At 53.1% G+C, this 12,292-nt stretch overlaps 1 protein-coding gene across 3 annotated transcripts in view; it reads right to left on the bottom strand.

Moving 5' to 3' along the window:
* Positions 1-1,368: 1,368 nt before the first annotated feature.
* The window catches only part of Olfm2 (olfactomedin 2), a 67,900-nt gene continuing 56,976 nt past the window's right edge, over positions 1,369-12,292 (bottom strand). For 2 of the 3 annotated variants that reach the window (XM_023717151.1, XM_004632836.2), the window contains exons 2-6: positions 6,117-6,266; positions 4,813-4,959; positions 4,271-4,490; positions 3,914-4,020; positions 1,369-2,331 (exon numbers count right to left, since the gene is read on the bottom strand). In XM_023717151.1, the coding sequence (XP_023572919.1) occupies positions 1,654-2,331; positions 3,914-4,020; positions 4,271-4,490; positions 4,813-4,959; positions 6,117-6,266 (1,302 nt within the window). In that variant the 3' untranslated portion in view covers positions 1,369-1,653. The remainder of the gene's footprint in view (positions 2,332-3,913; positions 4,021-4,270; positions 4,491-4,812; positions 4,960-6,116; positions 6,267-12,292) is intronic. The other variant, XM_023717152.1, reaches the window with a different exon arrangement.

Genomic DNA, 12,292 nt, shown 5'->3' with positions numbered 1-12,292 from the left:
GTTACGACAGTGATCCTGCCTCAGCCTCCCAGATGTGCTGAGACAACAGGTGAGGGCCACCGGGTTTTGTTCATTTACTTAGCAGGCACCCAGCAAACAGCCTCTCCCCGAGCTGATCCAGAAATCCATCCTTTTTTTCCTGTCACACTTGCTCATTTAAATGGAAATTAATTGGTCTTGGGGAGGATTTCTTTAAAATTAGTTTTAAATGAGTGCATTAGGCAGCTCCATTTATTATTCATGGTTTCACTTCCAGTATGGCCGGGTGTCTGAGTTCCAGAGATGATTTCATCAGGGAGGCCTTAGCAATGGGGAGGGCAGTCATACCCCACCAGGCCTCCACTTGGGCTGCCCTTGGGTCTGACAAGGAACTGGCATCTACCCTGTGCCACCCCTCACTTCCTCCAGCCCATGTCCTCCGCTGTCCCTGCACACCATGCTGCCCACCACGCAGATCCAGCTGGCAGAGCCTTCATCCAGGGCTTCCCTCCTGTCTGCCTGGCCTTCTCTAAGAGCTCCAGGCCTCCTGTTGGGAGCCAGTCCTACCCAAGCTCCTTCCAAACACAGGGGTCAACACCTGTCATCCCAGCACTCTGGGACGCTGAGGCAGGAGGGTCTCAAATTGAAGCCCATCTTGGGCAACATAGCAAGACCCTATCTCAATGAAAAGGGTTGTGGGTATAGCTTGGTGCAAAGGCCCTGAGTTCAGTTCCCTGAAACACACACCCCAATAAAAGGGTAGGAGCGTCAGGTGGGGGGTGTGGCAAGTTTATCCTAACCCAGGACAAGTACATCTGGCTGCTGTTATTGACTCAGCTCAGGCATGACCCAGTTTTTTTTTTTTTTTTTTTTTTTAAATGTTTTCCAATTATGAAGCAAAAAGAAAGGATAAGTTTGGCTTGCCCTGGGAAGGGGCCCAAGCTCTGTCCCAGCCACTAAACAGAATCAAGGGACAAGGGCTCAGTGGAAAGACCAGCGCCAGCCTCCATCTATGCCACCCCCTTGGCCACCAACACACAGAGCCACTGAAGCATGAAATGTCAAAGGTCCTGTTTATTCCCACAACCTGAAAAGAAAACATGGAAATAAAAAAGAAAGATCCATGCAGACAACTCCAGCGGGTGGGGTGGGGCAAGATGGGGTGGGGTGAGGGATGAGGACCACGGGAAGCCGGGAGAACGAGGAGGGAAAGAGAGAGAGGAGGCTCAGATCAATAAAAAGACAAGCCAGGCGTGGTTCTGTACGCTTGTAATCTCAGCGCTTTGGGAGGCTGAGGCAGAAGGATCTCAAATTTGAACCCAGCCTGGGCAAATAAGCAATTTAATGGGCCCAGGTCTCAAAAAAAAAAAGAGCTGGGGTGTAGCTCAGTGCAAAGGGCCTGGGTTCAATCCCCAGTACCACGAAAAATATATATATAAATAAAAAGATGGGGACATTAATAAAAAGGCCAAATGACCCAGAAATGGAGTATCAAAAGCAGAGGTCAGTGAGGGAGAAGAGACACAATTGAGAAAATACAAGAGATAGAAGGGCAGAGAACAAAAGCTGGGCAGAGGCAGGAAGAGAAAACAAAAGGGAGGGAAGGTGATAGAGACATAGACCAGAAAGGACACAGACCACAAGGGTCGGACCCCAGCAGCCTTGGGACAGCACCTACGGGTCCCCAGCGGTGCTGATGACGTGGAAGAGGGTGACGTTGTATAGCACCTGGTGGCCGTTGTTCCAGGTGTACAGGGCCCGCTCGCGGGGGTTGTAATCCAGCATAGAGATGTGTGAATACTGGTTGTGGAACGGCACGTCTGTGTACTCATAGCTGGACGTGTTGGTGAAGTAGGCAAAGTAGACCTTGGCCCCCGCCAGGTGGGAGTTGGTGACGTAGAGGACGCCGCAGATCATGAAGGCCTCACCGGCGCTGCGCTTGGGGTAGCCGGTGTCCCAGGACCGCATGACCTCCAGGGTGTGCGGGTCCAGCCGGCTGACCACGATGTTACCCGCGTTCTGGTTGGTAGTATAGACGGCCCAGAGCCCACTCTCGTCCACCATGAAGTCCATGTCAGAGAAGCCGCCCCAGGAGTAGGGGAAGGTGTTGTTGTAGCCAGCGCCTGGCAGGCTTCTCTGCACCAGCACCGAGCGCGAGCGGAAGTGGTACTTCACCACCACGTTGCTCTGGTACTTGTTGTAGAACAGCGAGCCATTGTACACCACGTGGCCCGTGCCTGCCCAGGGCTGCGGCAGCAGGTGCTGGATAAAGTTCTGGCCTTTGATGAAATCACCCAGGGTGCGGAACTCCAGGACCCGCCGGCCCTTGTAGTAGCCGTCCATGTACCAGACCTACAGAAGCAGCCGCACGAGCGCGGGTCACTGCACGGACCACCGCAGGGACCCAAGGGACCCAGGACCCATTCAGGGCTCAACCATCACTAGCGGGCATTGCTCCATCACAGGCCTTCCGTGGCCATCATGCGACCACTCAAGGCCAGACACAGCCTGGTGGCCCACCTCACAATAGACCCAGCTGGATGGCACTTGGGCCTGAAGGACTGGGGGCTCCCTGGGCCAAGGGTTCACAAGTGACTGGACGGTGGCTGATCAGTGCTCGCTGGACAGCCACGGGGCGGTAAGAGGCCCCCTGCAGTCACTGCCAAGGGGTAACACCTGGAACCACCCCGGTAACTAGGCATGTGTCATCTCACCGCCACTACCACCATCACAACTTCGTGTTCACAGCAATTGTGGTGCCTTGTCCTACCTGTGCCAAGGGGCTGTGCACTGAGCTACATCCCTCGGCTGTCCACTCTCCTTCCTTCCACTTATTTGTTTTGATTGTTTGTTTTTAAGTTTTGGTTTTTGAGACAGGGTCTCACTATGTAGTTCAGGCTGACCAACTCAATACATAGCCCAGGCTGGCCTCAAACTCACAGTGATCCTCCTACTTTGGCTTCCTGAGTGCCAGGATTATAGGCGTGAGCTGCCGCGCCCAGCTCACTTACTTTATTTTTGAGACCAAACCTCGCTAGTTGTCCAGGCTGGCTCGAATCTGCTATCCTCCTGCCTCAGCCTCTGGGAATGCTGGGATGACAGGTGCGCACCACCATCCAGTCCAGCTGAGTGGCCTTGTTATTTATTGAGCTACGAATCCTAAGGATGTCAGTGCCAATGCCTCGGCCCTTCTGAAGACATGTGGACTGGACACAAACATGAAGGACCTAGCCCAAGGCCCCTGGCCAGAAAGTGATGAAATGAGATGCAAGTCCAAGTGTGGTTCCCAAGGCAACCAGTTCCTTGAACCCCCATGGTCTATGGAAGGCCAGCATTATGGCAAGATGGTGGCCAGGACACTCAGTGGCCTCCCTGTCAGGAAGGTCAGTGTTACGGGACAGTCACTGGGCAGTGTGTGGATGGTCCGTGTGGGCCCAGGTAATGAGCAATGATAACTCCAGCAGGGTCCAAGGGTCACTCACCAGGCTTGCTAGGAGTCTGGTTTTGGGAAGGCATTAATCAGTGACATAATGACTCAGAGATCAGTAGCAAGCAGTGTGCTACTTGACGTCACAGCTAGGCCAGGCCACATGTACAATGGTTCTCTATGGTCACATCACCTGGAGACATTATCACCGTCTTCATTTGCATTATGTGACACTCCCGCCACCATGCAGTGGCCTATCAGCTCACACATGTCCCTGTCCTCAAGGACCACCCAGTAGACCATTGGTCTGTGCTCAGTTACTGGCGGTCACTGGGCCTTGGGGCTCTCAGGATGAGAAGGTCCCAGGTTACCTGTTGGTCACTGGTTAGTCCAGGGCATGCCCAAGGGGCTGTGAGGACCCAGGACGGTCCTTAGGCCTCAGGGAGCAGGCATAGGCCTTGCCTTTCCCGACGCTGGCCCCAGAGCATGAGGGGTGTAGTTACTCACCCGGCTGTCCACACTGGGGGCCATCGTGTCGGTCATCCAGGAGCCGAAGCGGGAGCCCATGGCCCGGATGGTGATGGGGTTACTAACCCCGGTCAGCTTACCACAGCCTGGGGGGGCAGGAGCAGGCGGAGGAATGAGGGGTGGGACCAGCAGTGAGGGAAGGCGGAGAAATCTACCCTAGTGTAGAGTCAGGATGGGGAGGGAGGGCCTTCAGCTAAGGGTCAGGGGCACTTCCGGAATTGGGGACCAGGTTTGGCTTTGGGGAGAGAAGTCAAGGGAGAAAGTTTAGACTCCGGAGGTCAAAATGGTCAGGAGGTGAGAGACATGGCAGAGGTCAGGGCTCACGGTCAGGCGTACCCAGCTTCTGCGCACAGGCGTGCAGCCGCGCCTCCAGGGCCAGGACGCGCTGCTGCAGGTCCTCGTAGCCGTAGGCGCCCATTTCCTCCTGGATGGCAGCGAGGCTGCCCGAGAGGTTCCGCACCTCTTCCCGCAGCCGCACGATGGTCCGCGTGTCCGTCTTGTACTGCTCCAGCACTGAGCTCAGGGGCAGCAGCTCCGTCATCCTGTCCTTCAGCTCCTACCCAGCGAGGCGGATCCTGACCCCGAGCACAAGCCTGACCCCGACTTCTGCCGCGCAGCGCCGCCCTCTTATCTTTCCTTCTTGTTTTGAGACATGGTGTCACTCTGTGGCCCAGGCCAGCCTGGAACTCACAGTGACCCTCCTGCCTCAGCCTCGCCAGTGCTGGGTGGCAGATGTGCGTCCCTATGCCCGGCTCCACCGTTTCCTCTGATCAGTGCTCGGCCCGAGACACTTGGCCCACCCTGGCCCCAGACCCCAGGCAGCCTTCTTTCCTCCCTCGCCATTCACCCTGACCCTCACCCTCGGCCCAGGCACCCACCTGGAAGCTCTTGGCCGAGAGGGAGCCATCTGCCGCCCGCAGCCGCGCGTCCAAGCTGCGCATGAGGGTCTCCATGCTGCGCACATACTGCAGATCCCGGTACGTCCGGAGCTCAAGGACTTCCATGGACTGGGACACATTCTGGACCTGAGACGGAGACCACCCTGGAGGCCAAGACCCCCTGTCCCACCCCACTCAGAGAGGCCACAGACGAGGCCAGGTAACACAGGTGCCAGGCCACCTCCCCAGCGCTCAGCCTGGTCGTGGCCCTGGCCCCGCTTTGCGTCGTCCCTGCACCCTGCGGCCGGCCGAGGGAGCGGGTTCTCCCTGTGCAGCGTGCAAGGGCTGCTTCTGGGCTGCTTCTGCCTTCTCACTGCTTCCTGTCCCCATGGTTACTGTTTGACTTCCGTTCTCCAAGGCTAAGGGTGACCGAAGTCCCGCCCTCCACAGGCCGCTTCTCCTGTTGTCCCAATATGCAGAACCCTGTCCCCTGCTGTCCCTGGTCATAGTGTCACACTCATGCTCCCTTTCCCATGTAATTTTCTTCCTCACTTGGACTACTACCCACGCATCCTTTTATCTACTCCAGCTCCATCTGGCAATTGAACCCAGGGCCTTCCCACTGAGCTACATACACAGCCCTTTTTTATTTTATTTTGGTTTTTTTGAGACAGGGTCTCACTATGTAGTTCAGGCTGGTCCTGAACTCACTTTGTAGCCCAGGCTGACCTTGAATTCACAGCAATCCTCCTGCCTCAGCCTTCTGAGTGCTGAGATTACATACCTGCACCACTACACCAGGCCTTTACTTTCTTGAGACAGGGTCTCACTAAGCTGTCCAGGGGGCACTCAAATTTGAGATTCTCCTGTCTCAGCCTTCTAGAGTGCTGGGATGACAGGCTTGCAGAATCATGCCTGACTGGGCCAACGTGTTTTTCCATGACCCTCTAGAGGCAGAGGGTGAGCCCCACAGGGTCACAGAGCTCAGTCAGGTCAGCTCTTATAAGGTGGGTGCACTCAACTGAGGCCTGGCTGCTGTCCCAGGACCTTCCGCCTTCTCAAGCCCCCAGGCCCTTAGCTTGTCTTCCCCCAGGTGAGGAGCAGATGCTGAATTAAAATGTGGCCTTGGATCTGGGGATGCAGCCCAACGGTGGGTGCTTGCCTCGCACGCGGGAAGCCCTGGGTTCCCTCTGCAACACCATCCAGGAAAAGGAAACAGAAGACCACCCTTGTGCGGCAGCCCTGCATGCGTCTTGGGCAGGGCGGGGTGAGGACAGTGTGGGGAACCAGCCCGAGGCCCCTACCTTCTCCATCAGCTGCCGCAGCTCCCGACTCCGGCCGTCCCGGGAACAGGTGCTCTGCGCCGGGATCACAGCGGTGCACACACATTTGCCGTCTGGGGCCTGCGCCGAGGTGTACAGCTGCCAGCCCTCCTCGGGGCTCTGGAAGAGAGTCTGTGAGAGGCAGGGTCAGGGGCGTGACCCTGCGAAGGGCCCCTCCATCTTGCTTTGTGGAGACAAGGTCTTGCTACATAGTTCAGGCTGACCTTGTACTCATGACAATCCTCCTGCCTCAGCCTCCTGAGAGCTGGGAAGACAGGCATGAGCTACCATGCCTGGCTTGCCTTGATCTTTCTTGCTGGGAGAATAGAGGGCCCTGGAGGTGACAGATGCCCTTCCCCAGAGGCCTGGGGAAGTTCCAAAGCAGATATTGGGGGGCCATCAAGTGGGATCACGACTATGCCTCAGGGAGCCCCATTTTACAGATGCGAGGCACAGAAGTGTTAAGGTTCACAACAAGGACTTGGGGGTTCAGCTCTTCCCCAAGCCAGTAAGTAACTCATTCTCTTTCTCTCTTTCTCTCTCTCTCTCTCTCTCTCTCTCTCTCTCTCTCCCTCCCTCTCTCTCTCTCTCTTTCTGTCTCTGTCTCTCTGTCTCTTTCTCTGTCTCTGTGTGTGTGTGTGTGTGTATGTGTATCTCTCTCTCTCTCTCTCTCTCTCTCACACACACACACACACACACACACAATCCTGCCATGGTAGCACATGCCTGTGATTCCAGCACTGGGGAGGCTGAGGCAGGAGGGTCTTCCTGAGTTTCAGTACAGCCTGAACTGCACAGTAAAACCCTCTTGAAAACAAAAATAGTTGTTCTACTGTATTGTGTGGGGAACAATGCCAAGAAGAGAGCCCATACATGTGTACATGTTTGGGACAGACACTATTGCTCTTGGGTTTTGTTGTTGTTGTTGTTGTTGTTGTTGTTTGTTTGTTTGTTTAATGTACAGGGTCTCTCTATGCAGCTCCGACTCAGTGATCCTGTTTTCAGCCTCCCGGTGCTGGAATTTCAGGTGCACGCCACCACACCTAGCCTTGGTGGCCAGTTCAATGAGCTGATGCGCAGGGACAGACACTTTTAAAAAATTGCTTTTTCAGTCTGCATTGGTCACCCCAGTGGATCCAAAGTATGCGGACACAGGACTGAAGACACTCAGTGGGTGGGTTGGGGTGCCGGGCCCCCCGATCAACCTGGAGCTTCCGTGGAGCTGAGGACTTAGCATAGGCCCTAACTTTTTGTTGGTTTCTGGTACTGGGGTGGGATCCAGGGGTGTTCCACCACAAAGCCACACCCCCAGCTCTTTTTATTTTTTATCTTGAGACAAAATCCTCCTGAGTTGTGCAGGCTGGCCTCAACCTTGTGTCTCTGCCACCTGCAGGGCTGGGATTACAAACACACGCCACCACGTCCAGTGTGCCCCTCTATTCTCCTTTCTCCTCACCCCTCTTTCTCTCTTGATACCAGTGGCTCAGTCCAGGTCCTTTGCCCTGAGCTACACCCCCCGCTCATTTTTATTTATTTATTTATTTATTTTCTGAGTTGCCCATGCTAGTCTCAAATTGAACCCTCCTGCCTCAGCCTCTCAAACCGCTGGGATTACAAATATATACCACTGCATCCAGCACCTGAATCCTTTTTTTTTTAACTTTATGTATTTAGTTCAGAATCTCACTACCCAGCTTGGACTCATACTGATCCTCCTATTTGCAGCCTCCCCAGCGCTGGGATTATAGGCATGCGCCACCACGCGCTGACTCGGTCGCTGGCTCAGTGTGCCCGAGGGCGGGGCCGGCATGGCATGCGTTACCAGGGATGGAACCCCGGTCTCTGCACTTGCCTATCTCGCTGGTCCTACCTGAACCCTTTTAAAAGGACACAATGGTCTCGTCGAATGGGGTCACCAACATTTATTAAGCTCCTACTGCGGGTCAGATTCTGCTCTGCACACACGCACGCGAGTGCGCATGCACGTAGGCACGCCTCCACACGCACACCGAAGCTCCTCTGGGAGGTCCTCCTCCACCCGCCCCAGGAGTTTTATTAAAGCAGATGAAACCCACAAAAAATAAGAAATAAGAAAATATCAGATATCAAGTCCCTTTTTTTTTTGGCAGAACTGGGGGTTGAACTCAGACCCTTGCACTTGCCAGGCAAGTGCTTATTCTACTGAGCCATCTCCCCGACCCCTGCAATCTCTCTCTCTTTTTTTTTTTTTTTTTTTTTTTTTTTTTCTGGAACTGGGGATTGAACTCAGGCCCTTGCACTTGCCAGGGAAGCGCTTATTCCACTGAACTCAATCTCATTTAAAAAATGTGAACTATAATTCAGGAGAAGGGCTGAGAGGATGTGGGGGTCACTAGGCTGCAACCGTAGTTCTCATCTGAGCAAAGATGGCGCGGAAACGAAGGAGCAGCCAGAGAACACTATGTGGAGTTGGGAAACCTGCGGGAGGCCTGTGAGGCCGCAGCAGGGAAGTAAGCAGGTGAACGGTGGGAGAGGACGGTGGGAGAGGACGCAGGGCCGGCTCCTGCCCAGGGGAGGTGGGAGCTATGGAACATTCTAGAGAGGCAGAGGGACACACTGAGGCTCGAGTGCTCACAGTGACCTCTGGCTGCTGCAGAGGTAAGTGAAGAGGCCGAGCAAAAGTGACACATGGGTCCAGGCAATCGATGAATCGTCACGGTAAGATGGGAAATGGAAAAAAAACATTTTTTTTTTAAAGACAGGATCTCACTATGCAGTCCAGGTTGGCCTTGAATTACGTAGCGCAGGCTGGTCTCACACTCACTCACAGTGATCCTCCTGCCTCAGCCTCCTGAGTGCTAGGATTATAGGTCTTCACCCAATTTAGGTTTCAATTTGAGATCCTACTGCCCTGGCCTCCTGGCTGCTGGGAAATGGTAAATGCTGGTCTTCCCCCATGTCTTCTGCCAGGCATGCAAGAGATTCTGATAAACCACAGGTCTTTTACAAGGAGACAAAACAGCCCGGAGATCGATCGCTGTGCATCATCCTGATGCCCGCTGAGCCCAGGAGAGAGAAGCCCAGCTTCGCTTTCGGAGCTGCCCAGAGACTCCTGCTCTTACCCCACCCTTTCCTCTCCCACTCAGTAACGTCTTTTATGTTTTCTTTAACCGTATTGCAATGTGAGCAAATGACATAATTGCATGACTGAGTTTGACTCTTGTGCTAATTTATAAGGAAAATAAACCATTCGGACAGGCCTCTAATGAATCATGCTGCAGGCCTTAGCACTCGCCTGCCTACCTGGGCACCCCAGGCTGCACCCCCTCCGTTCGCACTTGGCCTGCGCCCAGGTGTGAGCCTCATGAGGCTGCCACCTACGCAGAACCCCTTTGGGTCCCTGCTGCTGGGGTCTTCCCAGGCTGGGATAAGGATCAGCCCTGTGGCTTCCCCTTTGTATAGAATTTATGCACAGCCTCCCATGGACTTTATATTTTAATTTTTATTTTTGGAGTCTTTTTGAGACAGGGTCTTGAAATGTAGTTCAGGTTGGCCCTGAACTCACTACATAGCCCAGGCTGGCTCATGACTCAGTCTCAATACTCCTCTTGCCTCAGCTTCCGCTATGCCTGGCGCTTTCATGGACTTTATTTTATATTATTTATGTATTTAGTACAGGGTCTACAGAAGCTCACTACTCAGATCAGACTCATAGTGATCCTCCTGTTTTCAGCCTCCCAAGCGCTGGGACTACAGGCGCATGCCACCACGCCCAGTCTCAATTGCCGTCTCAGTGTACCCCGGGCATGGGGCCGGCATAGCACTCCAGGATTCAAACCCAGTCCCTGCGTCTGCCTAAGCAGGCGCTTTAATCCACTGAGCTATCTGGCCAGCCCTTCATAGACTTTTTTTTTTTTTTTTTTTTTTTTTGCGGAACTGGGGATTGAACTCAGGCCCTTGCTCTTGCCAGGGAAGTGCTTATTCCACTGAGCAATCTCCCTGCCCCCCTTCATAGACTTTTAATTGTCTCCACCTGATTTGGGATTAGTACCTGATGCGGTATAAATGCTATTGCAAAAGTTGTTAGGCAGCATCATTTAGTAAATTCTAATAAGAAACAAAATTTGAGCCTCTAGTGGTGTAGGCCTGTAATCTTGAATACTTGGGAGGGTGAGGCAGGAAGATCCCAAACCAAAGCCCAACCTGAGCAATTTAGCAGACCTTGACTCAAAAGTAAAATAAGGGGCCAGGGAGATGGCTCAGTGGAATAAGCGCTTCCCTGGCAAGTGCAAGGGCCTGAGTTTAATCCCCGGTTCCGCAAAAAAAAAAAGTAAAATAAAAAGTCTGGGAATGTAGCTTAGTGGTGAAATACCTGCCTAAGGCGTACGAGGCCCTGCGCTCAATCCCCCACAATCCTGTAGCACAGATTCAGCTTTTTCCCAGAATTTACAATCTCTGCATGAGTGGGCGCCTACAGCTTCTCTCAGTGTCCTAGGGACTGAGCCCAGGGCCTTCACACTGAGCACTTGCTGAGTCACTGAGTTGCCCACACTAGGCTCCATGCAGTCCTCCTGCCTCAGCCTCCCAGAATGCTGGGGTCACTGGAGTGGAACCTGTGTTTTGTTCTCCCCTGAGAAGCCCCACCTCAGACGAGGGAGGCCCCAACCCTCGCTCTGGAAGGAGGTAGAATGAGCTTCTTCTCCTTCCCGGATGAAGCCAACAGCACACACCAACACAAAGCCAAACAGCGAGCAGGAGCCTGAGCGCCCCTGCCCCTCCCCCCTGGCACCGCTCCCCAAGCAATTAGGACAAGAACTCCCTCCCCCAAAGACTTTCATTTGCGCAGAAACAAATCAGCCCGATTCAACATAATTAACGTCTCTTCCCTGCTTTGCCTCGCGAGTCCTTTAAGGCAAACAAGGCCTTTTCTCTCAACATAGGAAATATTGAATTGTAAAAGAGAAGCAAGCTTTAAGTGGCAGGAAGAGAAAGCCTCCCTGGCTTTCCTAAAATAATTGTCTGTGTCGGATGCACCTCGCAGCGTTCTCTGCAGCAGTGTAATTAAATGCCTGGGGTTTGGCTGCCAACTCTCAGCCACTCGGATCCTCAGTTTTGCCCAGAGGGTTTGAGTTCAAATATGCAGTCAAGTTCTGGTCCCTAGAAGCCACTAGAATGTCTCAGAAGGCTTTTTTTTTTTCTTCTTCTTATTTATTTGGTTTGGATTTTTCATCATTGTTGTTCTTTGAGACAGAATCTCACTATGTATTCCAGGGTGGCCTTTAATTTACTCTGTAGACTGGGCTTATGGCAATCCTCCTGCCTCAGCCTCCCACACCTAGCTCATTAAAAAAAAAAAATGGTACTGGGGGACCGAATTCAGAGGCCCAGGCATACCAGGCAAACACTCTACTACTGAACTGCATTCCCAGTGTTTTTATTTTTATTTTTTTTAATTCAGAGACAGGGTCTCACTAAGTGCCCCAGGCTGGGCTCAAACTTGGGCTCCTCTTGCCTCAGGTTTCTGGGTACCTGGAATTACAGGGCTGTGCCACCACATCCAACAAGCCTTTATATTTGAGAGTCCAAATGCCATTTTTACTAACTTAGGCCTAGCTTTGAACCACAGTCACAAACTCAGCCCAGCCCCTGGGAGGCTGAGGCAGGTGGATCTCCTACTACAGCAGTGGCAAACCTATGGTAAACCAATTATTCATTTTTCTTTCTAGACATAAGATGTTAATGTATGAGTTCTTTTTTCTGAACAAAAATCTCAGGATTCAGGGTTAATTCTAGCGCTGGCCAAATAGCTCAGCGGATTAAAGCACCTAAAGCAGACGCAGGAGCCAGGGATTCGATCCCTGGGCCTGCCATTCTGGCCCCACCCCTGGGGCATGCAGAGAGGGAGACTGAGACTGGGCGTGGTGGCGCCTGTTAATCCCAGCTCTCGGGAGGCTGTAAACAGGCAGATCACTATGAGTCTGATCTAGTAGGGAGACCCTGAACACCCTGTAGACCCTTCCCTAAAATACAAAAAAAAAAAGATTAATTCCAGGGTTGGCACTCAGCAATAAATGAGGTTTGGGCTCCAGTGTCTATAAAGTTTCACCATCACTGGCCGAGAGTTTGAGGCCAGCCCAAGCTGCATAGTAAGACTCCTTCTCAAAAATAAATAAATAAAT

Source organism: Octodon degus, unplaced genomic scaffold, assembly GCF_000260255.1.
Source record: "Octodon degus isolate 3935 unplaced genomic scaffold, OctDeg1.0 scaffold00050, whole genome shotgun sequence".
NCBI lineage: Eukaryota > Metazoa > Chordata > Mammalia > Rodentia > Octodontidae > Octodon > Octodon degus.
Note: the sequence above shows the minus strand (reverse complement) of the source record. Positions and strands in the feature narration are given on the sequence as shown.